The sequence below is a fragment of the Heterocephalus glaber genome, unplaced genomic scaffold (genome assembly GCF_053883595.1).
Source record: "Heterocephalus glaber isolate CG9 unplaced genomic scaffold, H.glaber_assembly_v1.0 deba00001461, whole genome shotgun sequence".
NCBI classification, from domain to species: domain Eukaryota; kingdom Metazoa; phylum Chordata; class Mammalia; order Rodentia; family Bathyergidae; genus Heterocephalus; species Heterocephalus glaber.
The window spans coordinates 24,065,310-24,087,484 of NW_028258308.1; the positions used below are offsets into that span (position 1 = coordinate 24,065,310).

At 37.0% G+C, this 22,175-nt stretch overlaps 1 protein-coding gene across 8 annotated transcripts in view; it reads left to right on the forward strand.

Moving 5' to 3' along the window:
• Mtus1 (microtubule associated scaffold protein 1) overlaps positions 1 to 22,175 on the forward strand; it is a 207,934-nt gene that overhangs the window by 121,185 nt on the left and 64,574 nt on the right. For all 8 annotated transcript variants that reach the window (XM_087217180.1, XM_087217181.1, XM_087217182.1 and 5 more), the window contains 2 exons: positions 12,195 to 12,326; positions 17,699 to 17,737. In XM_087217180.1, the coding sequence (XP_087073306.1) occupies positions 12,195 to 12,326; positions 17,699 to 17,737 (171 nt within the window). The remainder of the gene's footprint in view (positions 1 to 12,194; positions 12,327 to 17,698; positions 17,738 to 22,175) is intronic.

Genomic DNA, 22,175 nt, shown 5'->3' on the forward strand with positions numbered 1-22,175 from the left:
ATTTAGAAAGAAATCTTGAGAGAGTGGACTATTTTGCAACATTAGCAGGGATATGAAACCCAGAGATTTCTTTATCCTTCCTCTTTGCCTACAAAAGCATGTTTATTTTTGAGAGGCAGATGGCGTGAGGCAGTGTAAGAGATGCAAACCAAAGCTGTTTGCACTCCCTTGGAAATAAGAGATTGGAAGGAGACTAAATAAAGAAGTAGAGTGTTCTTTTCCTTCACGTTTGTGCTTTACCCTGCCTGAGATGGGGTGATACACAGAGAGAAGTATCAGCTCACCTCAGAATTATCAGGTGAAGTTGGACAATCATTTCCTTCTTTTAGCCTGTCTTCTCATCTGATGAATGAAAGGAGAGGACTATATCATCCTCAAGAGCCTTACAGCAACAAATGTTTCTGACTTTTAAATTTTCTTTACTGTAATAAGATGATGCTTTATAGTTACAAAGGAGAATGTTTTGAATTGTTCAGGTGGTTAAGTTGGTAGAAAGAAGGATGAGTCTCACCCTCAGGTTTGTTTTTGTTTTTGTTTTTGTTTTACTCATGGGAGGAATGGCAAGTGAGTGTGGTCTTTCCTGCCAGCCCTGGTCAGTTAATAAGAAGCACCTGTAGTGTTGTTGATTTCTTAGGGTGCTTCCAGGTTCAGGTCGAGTTTTGCATTTGACTAGTGACGTCTGTCCTAGGTGAGGAAGACATAAGGGGCAGGCAGTATAGACTACGGGCTCCACACTACAAAACCTGTTAGCACTTACTTCTGAATGGACTGTATGATAAGGAAATATTATCCAGACCACTATTAATTTGTTCCCATTCATTCACTTTTAAAGTTTTTCTAGAGTACAGTGAAACAGTCTTGTTATTACAATGTTGAGTGAGTTTGCTTTGGAAATGTGAAAACTTATTCAGTAGTGATTTGATTTTAAGCCAGGTGGGTGAATGATCTGGCACAGTAGGGAGCGTTAAACTGATTCACATAACATGCAAGAAATGAACAGAATGTTGGCTCTTTGTACATAATTTAATATACAAAACAAAAACAAATTTCAACCAGCTGATAGAATGTAGTATGAAATACTAGTTTGTAAAAACAGTCTAGGGCAGCGAGAAGCCCTTTTCTAATGGGAGAATTATTTCTTATGCTTAGAATTTTTCTGAGACTATTTTTATATTCCATCATCTCTCTTCCTCTTCATTTGAAACACATTTTGGACTGGAGAAATACATGAAAATAAAGATTCTAGAGAATCTGTTATTCTAGCATAACTGAGATAGTAAGGACTAAAGATGACAACATAACAAGGGATATTTTTAACTACGTATTAGAACTGAGACCTAAGTGACCACGTGAAATTTCACATATTGACTCTGTAGACCTAACTGTCATTGAGTGGTTGTGGCCCCCGGAGCATGGTGCCAGGATGATTTTGAGGATGCATCTGGCCTCAGGGAACTAAGTACCACAGTCAGTCAGTGGAGCCTGTGTGTGAACATAGGCAATCACCTGTTTCCACAAGTGATATCCATGCCTACCTGTTGTACATAGAAAGCTGAAGGGATGCAGTCCATTACACATGGCCAGAACTTGGATATCTTAGATCCCATTCCATTACTTGAAACTGTTATGCTTCGCTTAGTTTATTGGAATTAACTGAGGAGTTTATCATCCAAGCACATAACTTTGAATGAGGAAGGATTTAGATATCAGGATACCAGACCCATTACCGTGTTAGGATGCACCATGCCTTATAGTAATATATGGCCTTCAAGTTTGGATTTGCTAAAAGCAATGGGCCAGCTGAGATGTTTCAATTGAAAGGTTTTTGATTATAAAAGTATGTTCAATATAGCACAATTTATGCCCACCATTATTAGTAAGGTGGGATACCTGTACAATAGATAATCATGGTGTGCATTTTGTCATAAGCATATATATTTTTTTCATATAAACATGTACAAAATATAAGTATGTATGTGTTTGAATCTGAGCCAAACACAGACATTTTATCCATTAAATACAGATTTTGTCTCTTGTGTGCTCCAGAGTTGTTGGATCTGGCACTCGTTCTTTGTTCTGTTGAGCCTGTAGAGCAGCCAAGAGGCAGTTTATTTCCAGGACGACGCCTCCTGTTCTGTGTGACAGAGCCAGCAGGCAGAGTTTCTCTCCGTGTGAGAAATCGCTTCACTTAATTCTTCGTAAACTTGAGGTCTCTGTGTCTAAAACTTAGAAACGAAAAGCATGCATTTAGAATCATTCAGATGTATGTTAGGTTCATAAGTTGAACTGAATTTAACTTTTCAAAGTCTTGATAAGTGACTTGACCTATTTCCTGCTGAATATGACAAAAATTGCCTTGAAAAGAGCAAGGCTGAAATCCCTCTTGTTACTACACTTGATCTTAGCCAAAAGGCCGAGCAGCAGTTGAAATCCTATTGTTATAAAACATGGTAAAGACTCTCTAATAACATCATTTACTTCCTTTATTGAGTTTGATCCTGCAAAAACCAAAATGCTTATTGAGACCTGATGTGCATTTCTGTGAAAATCTAAAAAATATGCTGTATGAAATTTTGGTTCTGTCATTTTAAGACCAAAGTTATTCCCTGTCCATCCTTTAGAAAGTTATGATGAGCCAGGCAAACTGGCACCTGGCTGTAATCCCAGCACAGGAGGGAGACTAAGGCAAGAGAGTCACAGGTTCAAGCCTAGCCTTGACAACGTAGTGAAGCTTTGTTTCAAAATAAAAAATAAAAAAGGACTGGGGATGTAGCTCTGTGGGAAGGTCCTGGGTTCAATCCCTGCTATCCTCTCCCTCAAAAAAAGTTCTAGTGGCACCTGCCTTGCAAGTGCAAGGTTCTGAGTTTGATCTCAAGTACCAAAAAAAAAAAAGTTTTGATGAAGGGCTGGGGATACAGCTCAATGGTAGAGTACTTGCCTAGCCTGCATGAGGCCCTAGCGTACGTTCAATTCCCTGTGCTGCAAAAACAAAAAAAAAGGAGAAGAGTAAAAGTTATATTGAATTTTATATTACTTGTGTCTTTAATACCAGCATTCCCACTAGCTTTTTGCCACCCGTGGAAAAAAACAAGTTTCTAGATTCTGGAGAAGGTGAGAATTGGAGCAGACAGGAAATTGATAGAAGTTTGTCAGCAGGAGGGAAAGATCTGTGTTGATTTGACCTAATATTAGAAGTGTTATGTGGTACCAGAACAATTAACAGATGGCTTATTGTGCAGGACCTGGACAAGGATCAGGGGAGAATAATACTGTCTTTACAAGACTCGAACGTGACATCTATGAGGACTATTGTAGGGGATGGGATTATTTAATCTAGTGAAAATTTCCATTTATAATCTGTGAGCAAGGTAGATTCCTTATTGTTTGCTAGAAGTGTGAGATAAGGAAGTGGTTAAAGTTGGTAATAAATAAATTTATGATTGTGAGTGTAGAACAAACTTGAGCACTTAAGGTTAGGTGTTGAAGATTATTGAGAGACAGTTTTAAAAATCTAGTTGGTAAAGGGGAAATTTTTACCTTGTAATAAAAAAGATAATTTTCCCGATTTAGGTGAGAGTTTCTTTATGTTTTTCTTTAGGGCTGGGCACTGTAGTAACAGGGCAGATGTTGGCATCCTAGCTTCTTTTATTTTATTAGTACAGTTTTTTTTATTAAATTCTTTTATTGGTACATTGTAGGTATACAACACAATTATATTTCTCATTGGGAATTGTACCTTTACATAATGCATCTTGGTTCTTATTGTTTCCCCATTCCTAGCCCTCCCTTCACCCCCTCCACCCTTCCCCACTTACAAAGACTTTATTTCCATTTTTTCCAGTTCTCATCATTTTTCCTTTCCCTTCTTTCCTTTCCCCTGCCCCTCCCACTACCCCTACCCCTTTTCACCTTTTCTTCCTATTTTACATTATCGGTTATTCATTCTAATCATTGGTACATTTTAGGTATACAATATAATGACATTCATCATTGGAAATTTGCACCTTTACAGTCTCTCTTGGTTCTTATTTTTCACCCTTGCTCAGCCCTCCCTTCAACCCCTCCATTCCTCCCTATTTACAAAGATTTTGTTCCTATTTTTCCATTTTCTCATATTAATCCCATTACCTTCTATCCTTTCCCCTAGCCCTCCCACTTCCTTCCCCTTTGCCTGTTTTCTTCCTATTTCACATTTCCTAGTATACATTTAGTCCTTATTTACACTTTCAGTTACTCACACCAGAGAAACTATTCGGAATTTATTCATATGTGCATCCACTTAGCTATAAATGTCTCTAATTTCTCATTTTTTATGGCTGAGTAGTACTCCATTTTATTTAAAAAACCACATTTTCTTGATTCAGTCTCCAGTTGATGGACATTTGGGCTGTTTCCAAGTTTTAGCTATCACAAACTGTGCTGCTATGAACATGGGCGCACATATATCACTGTGGTATGATTCTTTTAATTGTTTGGGGAAGATCCCCAGCAGTGGAATAGCGGGGTCAAATGGAACTTCCAGTCCTAGTTCTTTGAGGTATCTCCATGCTGATTTCCACAGTGCTTGTACCAGTCTACACTCCCAGCAGCAGTGGAGCAGGGTTCCTCTTTCCCCACAGCCCCGCCAGCATTTGTTATTGGTTGATTTCATGATAGCAGCCATTCTTTCTGGAGTGAAGTGGAATCTCAGCATTGTTTTCATTTGCATCTCTTGAATGACCAGTGATGTTGAACATTTTTTCATGTATTTATTTGCTATTTCTACTTCTTTGTGTGAGAAATGTCTGTTCATTTCAGATGCCCATTTTCGGATTGGGTCTTTAAATTTGGGAGGTCTGATCTTTTTAAGTTCTCTATAGATTCGAGATAGTAGACCTTTGTCTGAGGAAGAGCAGGTGAAGATTTTTTCTCACATTGTGAGTTGTCTCTTCACACTGCTGGTGGTTTCTCTTGCTGTGCAGAAGCCTTTTAATAAGAAGAGATCCCACTTGTTGATTGTTTGTGCTAGTTCACAGGCAACTGAGGTTTTGTTCATAAAATCTTTTCCTACACCAATGTTTCCAAGGGTTCTACCTAACCTCTGTTCCAACTGGTTCAGAGTTTCTATTTTAATATTTATATCTTTAATCCATTTCGATTTTAGTTTAGTGCATGGTGAGAGATACAGGTCTAGTTTTAATCTTTGGCAAGTTGAAGCCCAATTTTTCCAGCACCATTTATTAAAGAGGCTATCTTGCTTCCAGTGACGGTGTTTGGCTCCTTTGTCGAAGATGAAATGGCTGAGTGTGTCTGGCGTTGTTTGTGCATCTTCTAATCTGTTCCACTGGTCCTCAAGTCTGTTTCTTTGCCAGTACCATGCTGTTTTTGTCACAGTAGCTTTGTAGTAGAGTTGCAGGTTGGGGATTGTGATACCCCCTGCCATGTCTCTGTTACCTAGAATTGCTTTTGCTATTCTGGGTCTCTTCTTATTCCAAATGAATTTTTGGATTGTTTTCTCGAGGTCTATGAAGTATGCTGCTGGGATCTCAATTGGAATTGCATTAAATCTATATAGCAGTTCTGGAAGTATGGCCATTTTCACTATATTAATCCTTCCTACCCAGGAGTAGGGGATATCTGTCCATTTTCTGATATCATCTTCAATCTCTCTTTTCAAAGTGCCCTAGTTTTCAGAGAAGAGATCTTTGATTTCTTTTGTTAGGATGATTCCTAGGTATTTCAGTTTTTTGGATGCTATTGTGAAAGGAATTATTTGCCCTATTTCTCTCTCAGTGAGTCTGTCATTGGTGTAGAGGAAAGCTATTGATTTTTGTGTGTTGACCTTTTAACCAGCTACTTGACTGAATTTGGTTATTAAGTCTAGAAGACTTTTGGTGGAGTTCTTGGGGTCTTCTATATAGAGTGTCATGTCATCTGCAAATAATGACAATTTGACTTCTTCATTACCTATCTTTATTCCTTTTATTTCTTTCTGTTGTCTAATTGCTGTGGCTAATGTTTCCAGAACTATATTGAACAAGAGTGGTGATAGTGGACATCCTTGTCTTGTTCCTGATTTTAGTGTGAAGGATTTCAGTTTTTGACCATTTAGTATGATATTGGCTGTTGGCTTTTCATAGATGGCTTCTATCAGTTTGAGGTAGAGACCATCTATTCCAATTTTTTGTAGGGTTTTTATCATAAATGCATGTTGGATTTTGTCAAATGCTTTTTCTGCATCTAGGGAGATAATCATATAGTTTTTGTCCTTGACTCTATTGATATAGTGTATTACATTGATTGATTTTCGTGTATTGAACCATCCCTGCATCCCTGGGATGAATCCCACTTGATCAGGGTGTATGATCTTCTTGATGATCTTCTGCATTCTGTTTGCCATTATCTTATTAAGGATTTTTGCAACTATGTTCATTAGTGAGATTGGCCTATAGTTCTCTTTTTCAGTTGGGTCTTTCTGTGCTTTGGGGATCAAGGTGATGCTTGCTTCCAGGAATGAATTTGGGAGTATTGCTTCCCTTTCAATTTCATTGAAGAGTTTAAACAGTAGTGGCAGCAGTTCCTCTCTAAATGTCTTGTAGAATTCAGCAGTGAAGCCATCAGGGCCGAGGCTTTTCTTAGTTGGTAAGTTCTTAATTACATTTTCAATTTCATTGGTTGATATTGGGTTGTTTAGAATTTTTAGGTCTTCTTCGTTCAACTTTGGTAATTCATATGTATCTAGGAATCTGTCCATTTCTTCTGTGTTAATCATCTTATTGTTGTATAGGTTCTGGAAGTAAGTAATGATGATCCTCTGGATTTCTGCTGGGTCTGTTGTCATTTCACTCTTTTCATTCCTAATTCCATAGATTTGGGCCTTTTCTTTCCTTTTTCTGATGAGGTTGGCTAAGGGTTTGTCAATTTTGTTGATTCTTTCGAAGAACCAACTCTTGGCTTCATTGATTTTTTGTATCATTCTCTTAGTCTCCATTGCATTGATTTCTCCTCTGATCTTTATAATTTTCTCCCTTGTATGAGCTTTGGGGTTATCCTGCTCTTCTTTTTCTGGAAGCTTGAGGTTCAGCATCAGGTTGTTTAATTGGGCTCGTTCTGTTTTCCTAATATGCGTATTCACTGCTATGAATTTCCCTCATAAGACTGCTTTCATTGTGTCCCATAGATTCCAATATGTTGTATTGTCATTGTCATTTAATTGAAGGAACTGTCTGATTTCTTCTTTAATTTCCTCTGTAACCCATTGGTTATTCAGAAGTGTGTTGTTCAATTTCCACATGTTCATGAAATTTTTTGAGTTTCTTTTGCTATGGATCTCCAATTTCATCGCACTATAGTCTGATAATATACAGAGGATAACTTCAATTCCTTTGCACTTACTTAAACATGTTCTATGTGTGAGTATGTGGTCTAGTTTTGAGAATGACCCATGTGCAGCTGAGAAGAATGTGTATTCTGATTTTGTGGGTTGGAAGACTCTGTAAACATCTGTTAAATTCATTTGTTCAAGAGTTCGATTGAGTTCTAGAATTTCATTACTTATTTTTAGTCTAGTTGATCTATCTATTTGTGACAGTGGGGTGTTGAGGTCCCCCACTACAATTGTATTAGTGCATATATGACTTTTCATGTCCGTTAGTATTTGTTTTATATAGTTTGGTGCACTAGTGTTTGGTGCATAGATATTTATGATTGTCATCTCTTCCTCTTGGATTCTTCCCTTTACACGGATGTAATGTCCTTCTTCATCTCTCTTAATCAGTGTTGGTTTGAAATCTACTTGATCTCACAAGAGAATAGCTACTCTTGCTTTTTTTCAGGTTCCTGTCACATGGAGTATTGTTTTCCACCCTTTAACTTTCAGTCTATGAGTTTCCTTTTGAATTAAATGTGTTTCTTGTATGCAGCATATTTTTGGATTTTGCTTCTTGGCCCATTCTGCCAGCCTATTTCTTTTGATTGGTGAATTGAGACCATTAACGTTGATGGTTATAACTGAAACGCATTGACTTGTCATTGCCATGACTTTTTCTTTTTGTTGGGTTCTCCCCCTTTCCATTTAATTTCCTGTCTTGCCAGATGGGTTCATTCTGTTTTCCTTCCTGGGGTTGTGATCCTCAATGTCTGTTCCTAGGCTATTGTGTAAAATTCTTTGGAGTGCTGGTTTGGTATTCACCAAGTTCCTAAGGTGCTCTTTGTCATGAAAGTATCTTATTTCTCCATCCATTTTGAAAGATAGTTTTGCAGGGTACATCAATCTGGGTTGGAGGCTCTTTTCTTTTAGGGCTTGGAATAGGTCACTCCAAGCTCTTTTTGCCTTGATTGTTTGTGTTGAGAAGTCTGCTGTGATTCTGATGGGCTTTCCTTTGTATGTGATTTGTTTCTTTTCTCTGACTGCTTGGAGAACTTTGTTCTTCTGTTGTGTTTCTGGAATCTTAACAATTATATGCCTATGTGTAGATTATTTTTGATCAAGGCTATTTGGAGTCCTATATGCCTCAGTTATCTGTATGTCAAGCTCTTTTCCCTTGCTTGGGAAGTTTTCTGCCAATACTTCTGTGAACAGTTTTTTTATGTCATCTCCACTCTCTCCTGTTTCTTCATTGAGCCCAATCAGTCTTATGTTATTCTTCTTTGTGTCATCTAGCAGCTGCTGGATTGATTTCTCCTGTTCCCTTATAATTTTGAAGCCATTTTTCTTTTCCTGGTCACTAATTGCAGTCTTATCTTCTATATCTGAAATTCTGTCCTCGCATTGGCTCATTCTGCTGTGTAGACTTTCAATGGAGTTTTTCATGTCCTGGAAATCTATTTGCATCTGTTTTATGGATTCCATTTGTTTCTTATGTTGGGATTCCATCATGTTCCTCAGCTCCTCTCTAGATTTATTAGTCATGTCTTTCAGTAGGGGCACAATTTCTCCTGTTATCTGAGAAATTATTTCTGATTTCATTTTTTCCAGATCCCCTTTTGTTGCCAGTTCAGTGGGTCCAAGTGGTTGAGTATCAGAGTGTTCCATCTCATTTCCCTTTGAGGTTACTGTAGGTAATCTGGAAGTCTGGTTTTGAGACTTATTTATGTGTTTTCTCATTTCGACTGGCCAGGGGGCTGTTAGCACCTGCACGGATTACCTCCTCTGAGCTGGGAGAGGTGGGACAGGGGCCAGGAGCAGCAGTAGGGATGGTGACCCAAAATCCCTTTCCTGTGGGCTGGGAGCAGTGGGAGGGATGGTGGCCGGGAAACCCCTTCCTCTGGACCAGGAGCAGTGGGATGGTGGCTCAGAAGCCCCTCCCTCTGGGCTGGGAGCGGTGGGAGGGATGGTGGCCCGGAAGACCCTTCCTCTGGACCAGGAGCAGCGGGACAGAAGGTGGCCCAAAAGCCCTTTCCTCTGGGCTGGGAGCAGCGGGAGGGATGGTGACCGGGAAACCCCTTCCTCTGGACCAGGAGCAGTTGGACGACGGCTCAGAAGCCCCTTCCTCTGGGCCAGGAGCAGCGGGACTCAGTACCTTGGTCTGGTGGTCTGGTGTCCTCTTCGTCTTTGTAGTGTGTAACCAGGTGGCTGCCTGTCTGCAGCGGGGTGATTTGGCATCTTCCGCGTGACTCGGGACCTTGGTAGGGCGTGCACAGGCCTGCCTGTCTGCAGGGGGCTGATTTGGCATGTTCTGTGTGACTGGGGACCTCAGTAGGGCGTGGGCAGACCTGCCTGTCTGCATCGGGGTGATTCCCAACCTAAAGAAAAAATAAGCAGGGTATGGTGATGCATGCCTGTAATGGCCGCACTCTGGGAGTCTGAGGCAGGAGGATGGCAAGCTTGAGCCCAGCCTGGATGGTTGAGCCCTTCTTCTTAACAATAGTTTTAAGGGTTGGCTTTTGGTCACTTCCGTGTCTCCCTAGTAACCGAGCAAGAAATGTCTATTAGTACATGTTTTTAATTCATACAGTTTACAACCATTTTGGGAATGGTTACATGTATATACTATAGCTTGTTTCTGTTTGTTTGTTTGTTTGTTTTTTTATCCCTTTCCCTTTTCCTCCCCCTCCCTCTCTGGTTCTCCTGTCCCCTTTTTCATGCTTGTTGATATAATTTGTCTTAGCTCATGTTATGGTTTATAGTATTTAATTGGGGTTAGTAGGTTCCTGTACATGGAAGATCTTTATTCTTTTTACTTTCCCATTCCCTCTTCCTCACCCCTTGCACTTGTTCCTTTGGACCACTTCCCTATTGCAAAAGAGCCATCCCTTTGTCCCTTTCTTTTTTTTTTTTTTGTACCAGGGATCGAACTCGGGACCTTGCGCTTGCAAGGCAGGCTGTGGAACCACTGAGCTAAATTCCCTGCCCTTTGTCCCTTTCTATACATCCTTTCTCATCTTGTTTCTTTTTCTTTTTTTTTTCTTGTATGGGCAATCAAATTCAGAACCTTGTGCTTGTAAGGCAAATATAGTGCCACTGAGCTAAATCCCTGGCTCCTCATTTTCTTTGTTTGTACTTTGCTTCATCCAAATGAGAGATAACATACAGTATTTAAGGTTGAGTGTCTTGTTTATTTCACTCAACATATTTTCCAGGAGTATCCATTGTCTTACAAATGTCTCAAATGTGTCATTCTTTATAGCTGAGTAGTATTCCATTATATATAGATACCACATTTTCTTTATCCAGTCATATGTTAATGAGTATATGGGCTGCTTCCAGAATTTAGCTATTACAAATTGTGCTACTGTAAACATTGGTATGCAAGTATCACTGTAGTGTGATGTCTCAAGCTCTTTGGGGAAGATACCTAGCAGGAGGTTAGCTGAGTCCTATGGAATTTGTAATTTCAGTTCTTTGAGAAATCTCCATCCTGATTTCCATGATATCATACTAGATTACATTACCAACAATGCCAGAAGGTTCCTTTTTCACAACAACCATGCCAAAATTTATTATTGTTTGATTTCCTAATGATAGCCTTCTTTCAGATTAAGTTGGAATCTTAGCATTGTTTGTAATTTGTGCCTCTCTAATGGCCAGAGATGTTAAGCATTTTTTCATCTATCTGTTGACCATTTGTCTTTCTTCCTCTGTGAAGTGTCTGTTCATTTCTCCTGCCCATCTCTTAACTGAATCTTTAATTTTGGATGGTTTAATTTTTTTGAGTTCTTTGTGTACTCTAGACATTAGTCTTCTATCTGAGGAATAGCTATCAAAATTTTTTCTCATTCTGTAGGCTGTCTCTTCACTCTACTGATTGATTCTTTTGCGGTATAGAAGCTTTTAAGTCTGACATAATCCCATTTATTGGTTTTTGCTGCTATTTCTTGTGGAATTGGGGTTCTGTTTAGGAAATCCTTTCCTACACCACACCTAAGTCTTCAGATGTTTTACTTATTTTATCTTCCAGAAGGTTTAATGTTTAGATTTTTAATTTAGTATATAGTGAGAGATAAGAGTCCACTTTCATTCTTCTGCAAAAGATAACAGGTTTTCCCAGCACCACTTGTTGAATATGCTGTCTTTCTCCCAACATATGCTTTTGGCCCCTTTATCAAAGATCATATAGTTGAATATGTCTCTTGTCAGTTCTGTTCCATTGATCCATGTATCAGTTTTTGTCCTAGTACCATGCCTTTTTTTTAATCACTATTGCATTGTATTTGTATTGCTATGCTGCCTGCTTTCCTCTTATTGCCCCAGATTACTTTTGCTACTCTGGGTCTTTTCTGATTCCATATGAATTTTAGGATTGTTTTCTCTAGATCTGTAAAGTATTCCAGTTTCTTCTTGTAGCAGCCAAGGACCAGGCCTATATTTCATCCTTATAGCTACTTGGTAGTTTGTCCATTATAGCTCTTGCATCATTAGTATTGCTGGCTGCCTCATGGAGATGGGATGCTGCTCCTCCTCCTCCTCTCTGCACCTTGGACATGCTTGTTACATAGCATAGACGGCCATATAGTTAATCTTCCAACTTTTATTTGGGATTAAAACATGCATAAACTTGGATCATGCCAGACAAACCAGAATATATGATTATGATGGTTATGGCATTTACTTTGCACCCCTAAAGATACAAACTACCTTTGTATTCCCAACACCCAGCAATGATTGGCATATTGTAGGTATTTAGTAATCACTTGTTGATTCACGGAAGAAGGAATAAGAATGGAAGCTAATACTGTACTTATAAAATAAAGTATACTTTTCTGTTTTGTTACAGCTGGTAATGCTGCTGTCATCAAGTATGAGGAGAAGCCCCCAAAACCGGCATTTCAGAATGGCTCAGGATCCTTATGTTTGAAGACTTTGGTACCCAGAGCTCATGTACACTTACTAAAAACTCCTACAAAAGGTATGGTCCTCATTGTGGATGGAAGGAGAACAAGACTTTTAAAGTCATTGGCTTGTAAAAAGTTAAATTTTGACAGTTAAGTTTAGTACAGTTAGCAATTTTTAAAATTCTTTTGACTCAGGAGATATAATACATTTTTACACCAAGGGAGTTGTTTTTGTTCTGAGAGTCTGTAGGGTCTATAGATAAATTGGTTATATACATAAATCAGCTGGCAGAATAAGGGTATCAAGTAAAAATAACAAATAAAAGTTTTAAATTATTACAGTTCTCTAGAGTACTGAGATAGAAAGGAGTTAAAAATGCATGATTTACTTCCCATCTGTATCAGTGTTTCATGTTTATTACTTTCATGACTTTGGCCCAAAACCATGTTCATTTTTCTCTTTTTTTCTGCTGTTTAATCCTTCCTGTGTTACTCTGTAATTGCTGTGACTACTAAGAATAATTTTCCAGTTTATAAAACATGTGGTATGTGATTTTCATGCAAATTTAACTCCATGGGTTTGAGATTCATCAGAAGTTTTCTGTGTTTGTAGTGAATTGAAAGATTGCTTTCTTGAAAGAATAATTGTGAATGAGAAAATCAACCGATGAAATGTGACCCATATTTATTTGAGAATTTGGAAAACAGAAACACACAAGTCTTCCTTAATCCCATCAACCACCAATTAATATTGCATTTTCTTCTAGTTTTTTTCCCTCTCCTTATAAACACGGTTCTGTTTTTAACAAAATCAGCATCATAGTGTATAAACTGTTCAGTATCATGCTTTTTAGTTAATTGTAGTGTATCATGAAAGCTTCTTCACTTTAAATGGCTGTTTTCCAATTTTGTAGTTGTCCAGTTTTGCTTATATAGGACAAGTTTTAATTTTCATTGTGGTGCATAATACTGAGATAAACATCTTTAATGTGATCATTGTTTCAGAGTCTAATTACACCCATGGGATATTCCTAGGTTCAACTGTATGAACCTTTTTGAAATTGTTAGCATATGTTACCAAGTCACTTTCTAAAAAGGCATTACTCTCACAGAAATATGAGGGTATATGTTGCTCAGCATTCTCCTTAACATTTGCATGTGTGTTTGTGTGTATGTGTGTGTGCATATGTGTGTGTAAAGGATCATGTAGTAACTTGGTTATTGACCTAGTTAATGTGTATCAGCACACTTTTTTCTTTCTACTGAATTGAAGCAAAAATAGGCATAACTATTTTTTTTAAATTAATTTTATTGGTACATTTTATTGGTACGTTTTAGGTATACAATTCATTTACATTTATCATTGGGTGTTTGTACCTGTACATGATGTATCTTGGTTCTTATTTTTTTCCTCATTACCTGTGTGCCCTTCACCCCTTCCATCCTTCCCTATTTACATAGATTTCATTTCCATTTTTTTTCTTTTCTCATAGATTTTCCTTTCCCTCTTTTCCTTTCCCCTTCCCCTCCCTTCACTCCTTCGTCTTTGGACCTTTTTTTCCTATTTCAAATTATCAATTATTCATTTTAATCATTTTAACTCTTGTTTACACTATCAGTTTCTCACACTAGAGAAACTATTCAGTATTTACACGTGTGTCCTATTTATTTCATTTAAGAGTATGGCCTTGATATGCATCCATTTAGCTATAAATGACTCTAGTTTTTCGTTCTTTATGTCAGAGGTAGTACTCCATTTTATTATAAAAACTGCATCTTCTTTATCCAGTTTCCAGTTGATGGGCACTTGGGCTGCTTCCAAGCTTTAGCTATTACAAACTGTGCCGCTGTGAACATGGGTGCACATATATTGCTGTGGTATAATTCTTTTAATTCTCTTGGGAAGATACCCAGCAGGGAAATAGCTGGGTCAAATGGCACCTCTAGTCCTAGTTCTTTGAGATATCTCCATACTGACTTCCACAGTGGTTGCACCAGTCTGCACTCCCACCAACAATGGAGAAGGGTTTCTTTCTCCCTACAACCCCGCCAGCATTTGTTATTTGTTGATTTCTTGATAGCAGCCATTCTTTCTGGGGTGAGGTGGAATATCAGGGTTGTTTTCATCTGCATCTCTCGAATGACGAGTGATGTTGAACATTTTTTCATATATTTGTTTGCTGCTTTTACTTCTTTGAGAAATGTCTGTTCAGTTCAGATGCCCATTTTTGAATTGGGTCTTTGAATTTGGGGGGTCTGATTTTTTTCAATTCTTTATGTATTCTAGATAGTAGTCCTTTGTCTGAGGTACAGCTGCTAAAAATTTTTTCCCATCTTGTAGGTTGTTTGTTAGCTCTGTTGGTGGTTTCTTTTGCAGTGCAGAAGCTTTTTAATAAGGTGAGGTCCCAGTGGCTGATTCTTTGTGCTAGTTCCCGTGCTACTGAGGTTTGGTTCATAAAGTCTTTTCCTATCCCAATGTCTTCAAGAGTTCTACCTAACTTCCAGCTAGTTTAGTGTTTCTGTCTTAATATTTATGTCTTTAATCCACTGCGATCTAATTTTAGTGCATGGTGATAGGTGTGGGTCTAGTTTAAATCTTTGGCAAGTTGAAATCCAGTTTTTCCAACACCATTTATTAAATAGGCTATCTTTCCTCCAATGAGGGTGGTTGGCTCCTTTGTCAAAGATGAGGTGGCTGAGCATGTCTGGAATTGTTTCTGGATCTTCTGGTCTATTCCACTGATCCTCAGGTCTGTTCTTTTGCCAGTACCATGCTGATTTTATCACAGTAGCTTTGTAGTATAGATTCAAGTTGGGGATTGTGATACCCCCAGCCATGTCTCTGTTTCTTAGAATTGCTTTTTCCATTCTAGGTCTCTTCTGGTTCCAAATGAATTTTTGGATTGTTTTCTCTAGTTCTGTGAAGTATATTGTTGGAATCTCAATTGGCATTGCATTGAATCTATATAGTAGTTTTGGAAGTTTGGCCATTTTCACTATATTGATTCTTCCTATCCAGGAGCAAGGGATGTCTTTCCATTTTCTTGTATCCTCTTCAGTCTCTTTTTTCAGAGTGCTGTAGTTTTCAGTGTAGAGGTCTTTTGCTTCCTCTGTTAGATTAATTCGTAGATATTTCTTTTTTTTTTGGATGCTATTGTAGAAGGAATTGTTTCCCTAATTTCTCTCTCAGTGAGTCTGTTATTTGTATACAAGAAGGCTATTGTTTTTTGAGTGTTGACCTTGTATCCAGCTACTCTACTGAGTCTGAATCTGTCAATTAAGTCTAGAAGTCTTCTGGCAGAGTTTTTTGTTTCTTCTATGTAAAGTATTATATCATCAGCAAATAATGACAGTTTAACTTCTTCCTTTCCTATCTTTATTCCTTTTATTTCTTTCTCTTTTTTAATTGCTGTGGCTAATGTTTCCAGAACAATATTGAACAGGAGTGGTGATAGTGGGCATCCTTGTTCCTGATTTTAGCGTGAAAGTTTTCAGTTTTTGACCATTTAGTATGATGTTGGCTGTTGGTTTTTCATAGATAGCCTTAATCAGGTTGAGATAAAGACCTTCTATTCCAATTTTCTGTGGGGTGTTTATGAATGGGTGTTGGATTTTGTCAAATGGCTTTTCTGCACCTATTGAGATGATCATATGGTTTTTGTCCTTGAGTCTGTTAATATAGTGTATTACATTTATTGATTTACAAATGTTGAACCATCCTTGCATCCCTGGGATAAATCCAACTTGGTCATAGTGTATGATCTTCCTGATGACCCTCTGTATTCTGTTTGCCAGTATCTTGTTGAGGATTTGTGCATCTATGTTCATTAGGGAGATTGGCCTGTAGTTCTCTTTTTGGGTTGGGTCTTTCCCTGGTTTTGGAATCAAAGTAACACTTGCTTCCAGGAATGAATTTGGAAGTATTGCTTCCCTTTCAATTTCCTTGATGAGTTTAAAGAGTAATGGTGTTAGTTCTTCTTTAAATGTCTTGTAAAATTCAGCAGTGAATCCATCCAGACCCGGGCTTTTCTTTGTTGGTAAATATTTTATTACATTTTCAATTTCACTCATTGTAATTGGGGTGTTTAGAATTTCCATATCTTCTTCATTTAACTTTGGCAGTTCATATGTATCTAGGAATCTTCCCATTTCTTCTGTTTTCCATTTTATTGACGTAGAGGTTCTCGAAGTAGGTATTGATGATCCTCTGGATTTCTGTTGGATCTGTTGTGACTTCACCTTTTTCATTCTTAATTGCATGTATTTGTGCCTTTTCTTTCCTTTTTTTGGTAAGGTTGGCTAACGGTTTATCGTTATTTATTCTTTCAAAAAACCAACTCTTTGATTCATTGATTTTTTTGTATTGTTCTCTTAGTCTCCATTGCATTGATTTCTGCCCTGAGTTTTGTAATTTCCTCCTTGTATGAGCTTTGGATTCGTTAAGGCATAACTATTTTAAAAGAAATGATTCTTATATTGTAGTTTATTTGTTCAGGCTCTGAGGTATCAAGTGAGCCCTTGGTGGGATGATATCAGGGTGTAGAGCTGGAGTTTTTATTCATGATCATAAAGCCCCATAATCCATACAACAGTTCCTGAAAATAAGCACTCAAATTTTGATACTGTGATAACTTTCAGAGAAGGAAAACTTAGAGATCCACTGATAATTTTGTAGAACAAGAAACTCCAGTATTCTCAAATGACCTCATGACTGAATTTGTAAGATTTTTATCACAAAGGTTTTATTTCAGTGAGAATCAGTGCTTTCCCTTCATAATGGCGATGACCACATATTTTGAGAGTTTACCATCGCTGTAAAATCCCACAGATAGTAAATGGCAGCTAGTTCCAACTTGGTAGTCTGCAGAGGCTTATGGGTTACAACTGTATGATGTCACTCATGACATTATGTGATGTCTTAGTGATGTATAGAGGTCAGTGCCTATTGCCACTCCTGGTTTTTTTTTTATTGAATTAGTTTGGAGAAAAAGAATCTTTTTCTTCATGGCTGAGTAGAAATTGACACTTTCACAAAGTACGTACTAGTGAATGTGTTTCATAAAGTCTGACCCCTTCCCTGCCATCAGCAGTAGAATAATGTGTTTGGTCATAATTGTGTGAATTCACTACTATTAAAAAATGAACTTTAACTGGTTTTCCTGAAAAAATGCTGTGGCATGCCCATTACAACTGATCATATTTAACTAAAGTCGTATCACTCAATATTATCATTTTGATGATATTTGGAATATCATTTTATACTCAAAACATACTTGTAAATGTTGATTTTATCACAGTAGTATTTCCTACCTGGAACCTAACATTTAGAGGATTTTTGGATTGTTTTTAAAAATAAAGCTACATTTATTTATCAAATGGTTTGTTTTTTTGTGATATTTCCAACAAAATGTAAATGTATTTTATATATATTTCTTTCTTATTTTAGGTTCTTCAAGGAAAAATCTCTTCACACCTTTTAATGCAGGTGAGTGACCACTTTAAATATAGATGGAGAAAAAGGAATCTTTCTTTTGTAATGTCATATTACCATTAAAATATTTAGATTTATTTATAGTGACTTTTCATTGGTATGCTTGCAAGTAGATATCAGGTTTGAGATATGAATGACTGCTTATGACATGTACTGGCATAGCATTAATCAGGAGCTTAGATTTTTCTGTTCTCTTTTCTTTTGGACATACATCTTTTTTCTAAGACAATATGACGCTTCAACTGTTTGAACCACAAATGAGAATTAAAATCTTTTGCCACTTGAGAAGCCATACAGTTCACATAATGTATTCATTACAAATCCTATGTTATATGTAATTGATCATATTCCTTGGATACTACCTACATTCTCTTATTTTATGTGCACTTAGAAAATAGTTCTGTGAACTCTAAATCCCTTAAATATTAAACAGTAAGTCAGAAGAGAGAAAGGTATGATTGGCTCATATTGATGTTCTGTGACCCTGTTAGACATCAAGGATGTAGTTGTGAGACCAAAATGAGCAAAGGCCTTGACTTTGGGGAACTTACAGGACAAAGAACTGCACAAAAGAGCAGGAGTCAAAATCTCAATGATTTCTAGAGAAGCAAGGCTCAGTGATTTCTGTGCTCCTGGGGGAGGTCTTGAATGAAGGATGTGACCTAGGGAGGGAAAACTGAGCAGGAGTACAAGCTTATGAGTGTCTTGTATAAAGAAAATAGAGTGGTACCCTTCATTCAGGGAATAACTAGTATCTTTGCCCTACCAGATGTATTCATTTTCCTCAGCTTAGAAGGGCAAAGAGGTGTGAAGGAATTATATGAAACTTGTTAATCTTTTTTAAGTTCTTAAAGCTAGAGAAAACTCCACCATGCAGAATGATTTAAATTCTAAACATCCCCAATACCCTGAGTTTGAATATATATGATTATTCAAATGAAGTTTGAAAAACAGAAGTTGTTCTGTGTAGATTTTGGTTTTTGTATTCTTTTGTTTCACATTTCTAGCACAGACTAATATTTAGGAGGAAAAATAGGTAGCTAATATTCTGTACAAAAACTTTTTGTTGGAAAGCCAGTTACTCACTATCAGAAAGCTGGATCATATGGTAACTCTATGTGTAACAGTTGGAGAAACTTCCCGACTGTTTTCCAAAGAACCTATACCATTTTCTGTATCACCAGCAGTGTGTAAGGGTCCAATTTCTCCACATTCTTGCTAACACTTGCTTTTGTTTATCTTTTTGCTTATTGCCAGCCTACTGATTATGAATCTGATTACGGTTTTGTTTGCATTTCCTTCCATGCTAGTGATGTTGAGCATTTTTTCATGTGTTTATTGGCTATTTTAATATCTTCTTTGAAAAAGTGTCTATTCAAATCGTTTGCCCATTTTAAAAAATTGGATTACTTATAATGTTGAATTGTAAGAGTTCTTTATCTATTCCAGATATTAGACCCTTATCAGAGATAGGTTTTGTGGATATTTTCTGAAGTTTTAAAAAAACTTTCTTGCTAGTATCCTCTGAAGCATAAATGTTGTTAATTTTGGTCAGATCTAGTTCTTTTTTTCTCTTTAGTTTCTTATTCTTTTGGTGAAATATCTCAAAAAACATTGTCTAATCCAAGGCTGTGAAGACTTATGCCTCTACTAAGACTTGTACAGTTTTAACTCTGAAAGTAATATTTGATGAATTTCAAGTTAATTTTTATATGGTGTGGAGTAGGGGGTCTAGAATCATTCTTTTCCATATGGACATCCAGTTGTTATAAAAACATTTTCCCTATTTGAAATGTCTTGGCACCTTGGTAAATAATTGACTGTAAGCATGAGGAGTTATTTCTGTGTCCTAAATTATATTCTACTGATCTGTATGTCTATCTTTGCCAACTACATACCGTCATGATTATTTGATGTAGTAAGTTTTGAAATCATGAAATGTGAGTCATCGAAATTTGTTTTTTCAAGATTCTTTTGGTTCTTCTGGGTCCCTTGAATTCTCATGAATTTTAGGATCAGCTTGTCAATTTCTGTAAAGAAATCAGCTGTAAGTTTGATAGGAGTTGTATTGAATCTGTATATAGATCTATGGACTTTTGCCATCTTAACATTGTTAAGTATTCCATGCCTTAAGTATAGGATTTCTTCACATTTAGTTAGATCTTTAATTTCTTTCAACTTTTCAAAATAAGTTCTGAACACGTCTTTATTAAGGCTTGTTTTCTTGTAGTGACTCTTCTGTACTTTGGCAGTTGTCATTGATTCTAGTAACAGTAAAATGGCTGCTTAAATAAATCTGTTATATCTATTTTAATCTATACTAAATATAAAACTTTGAAAGATAATCAAAATTCATGTCGAAATCTGTGATCATGTCAACTATGACAGGCATAACAAATATTAATCCTCAATATATCACCTTTCTCTACTGCAGAGAAAAGCTGTAGCATTAGACAGTTTCCCTTGTTAGATTGTTGCACTGACATTTTTCCTTATTTCAGTGAATCTTGACAGGTAAGATTCATCAAATGGTAGATTAACTCCGAATTAAGTGAGAAAAGAAATGGAAAGTACTAATCATGACATGGATTTAACAAAACCTTTGACCATGATGTAGAAACAGGGTATATGACATAGTTCTAGAATTTCTGTCTCCAATTAGTCACTAACTTTTTAACATAATTTTAATTAGTGCACTAATTTTTGCAACAGAAAAGAACATATTTTAAGGAGTCTCCAGTATAGATTAATTTAGATTCAGTGTTAAGGCCCTATATTTTCCTAAAAATCATAAGCATGGCTCTTCCAGGTTCTTTGACTTGGTGGTTGGTTATCATCATGGTTTAAGACTGAATGGTATCATGATGAGCCTAATGAGAAAAATAGCACTTTAAGGTGGCTTTTGGAGGAACAACTTTGATGCTAAGAATGATGTCCAAGTAGCCAGTGACTTTGGGTGCATCTCCAAGCCATCAATTTCTGTGTAATTGGAAATGTTCTAAGTTTTTCCTTCACTATGATAGTCTATAACTGAGTCACCTTGACTTTCTTTATAGTCTGCTGGCAAACAGGCATATTTTAGATGGCAAAAAATATATTGCTTCTATGGACAAACATTTTCCTTTGAGCATTCAATTTGAAATCATTTTACTATAGCATTGAGATCATTTAATTTTTTAAAGAGCAAACAGTGGTGAAGGTTATAGTTGGCCAACTTAATATCCTTTAATTTTAGTAGCATTTTACCAAATTGCAGAAAGTTCAGCACATAGAGGTTTTGAAATCACACTTTAGGGCCTTTTTGTTTCTTGTTTTTGGCAGTGGTGGTGGCTTTTGCAAGAGTGGGGATTGAACCTAGGATCTTTCCATTGAGCTACATTCCCTGCTTTTTATTTCGAGACAGAGTCTTGCTCAGTCACTAAGTTGCCCAAGTGAGACTCAAACTTGGGATCATTCTGCCTCATCTTCCCTTTAGTTTTTTAAATTTATAACTTTAAATAAAATTCAGATATCTGTATATATCTTTATCATTTAACATATAGTGATCACTTTTCATAATGGTTGTATCTATCACATGCAGTAACATTTAACCACACGTCTTGAATATTTGGTATATTTCTGTTTTATATTCATGAGTGATTCTATGATCAGCATATTTATAATTAGCATTTTCAAAGTTTGGGGAAGTTGTTTTTAACTGTATATCCTTTTATTGGTACATTTTGGGTATACAGTATAATGACATTCATAATTGGAAATTTGCACCTTTACATAATCTCCCTTGGTTCTTATTTTTTCCCCCTTCCCCTGGCCCCCTCTTCAACCCCTTCATCCCTTCTCATTTACAAAGACTTTGTTTCCTTTTATTCATTTTTTCATATTAATTCCATTCCCCTCCTTCCTCACTCCTACCCCTCCCATTCCCCTTTGCCCCTTTTCTTCCTATTTCACAGTATCTGTTACACCTTTTCGTCCTTCTTTACACTTTCAATTTCTCACACTAGAGAAACTATTTGGTATTTACACATGTGTGTCCTATTTATTTCACTTAAGAGTATTGCCTCAGTGTGCATCCATTTAGCTATAAATGTAATTTCTCATTTTTTATGGCTGAGTAGTACTCCATTTTATAAAAAACACACACATTTTCTTCATCCAATCTCCAATTGATGGGCATTTGGGTTGTTTCCAAGTTTTAGCTGTTACAAACTGTGCTGCTATGAACATGGGTGCACATATATCACTATGGTATGATTCTTTTAATTCAGGGAAATAGCTGGGTCAAATGGGACTTCCTGTCCTAGTACTTTGAGGTGTTTCCATACTGATTTCCACAGTGGTTGCACCAGTCTACAGTCCCACCAGCAGTGGAGAAGGGTTCCTCTTTCCCCACAGCCCTGCCAGCATTTGTTATTTGTTGATTTCTTGATAG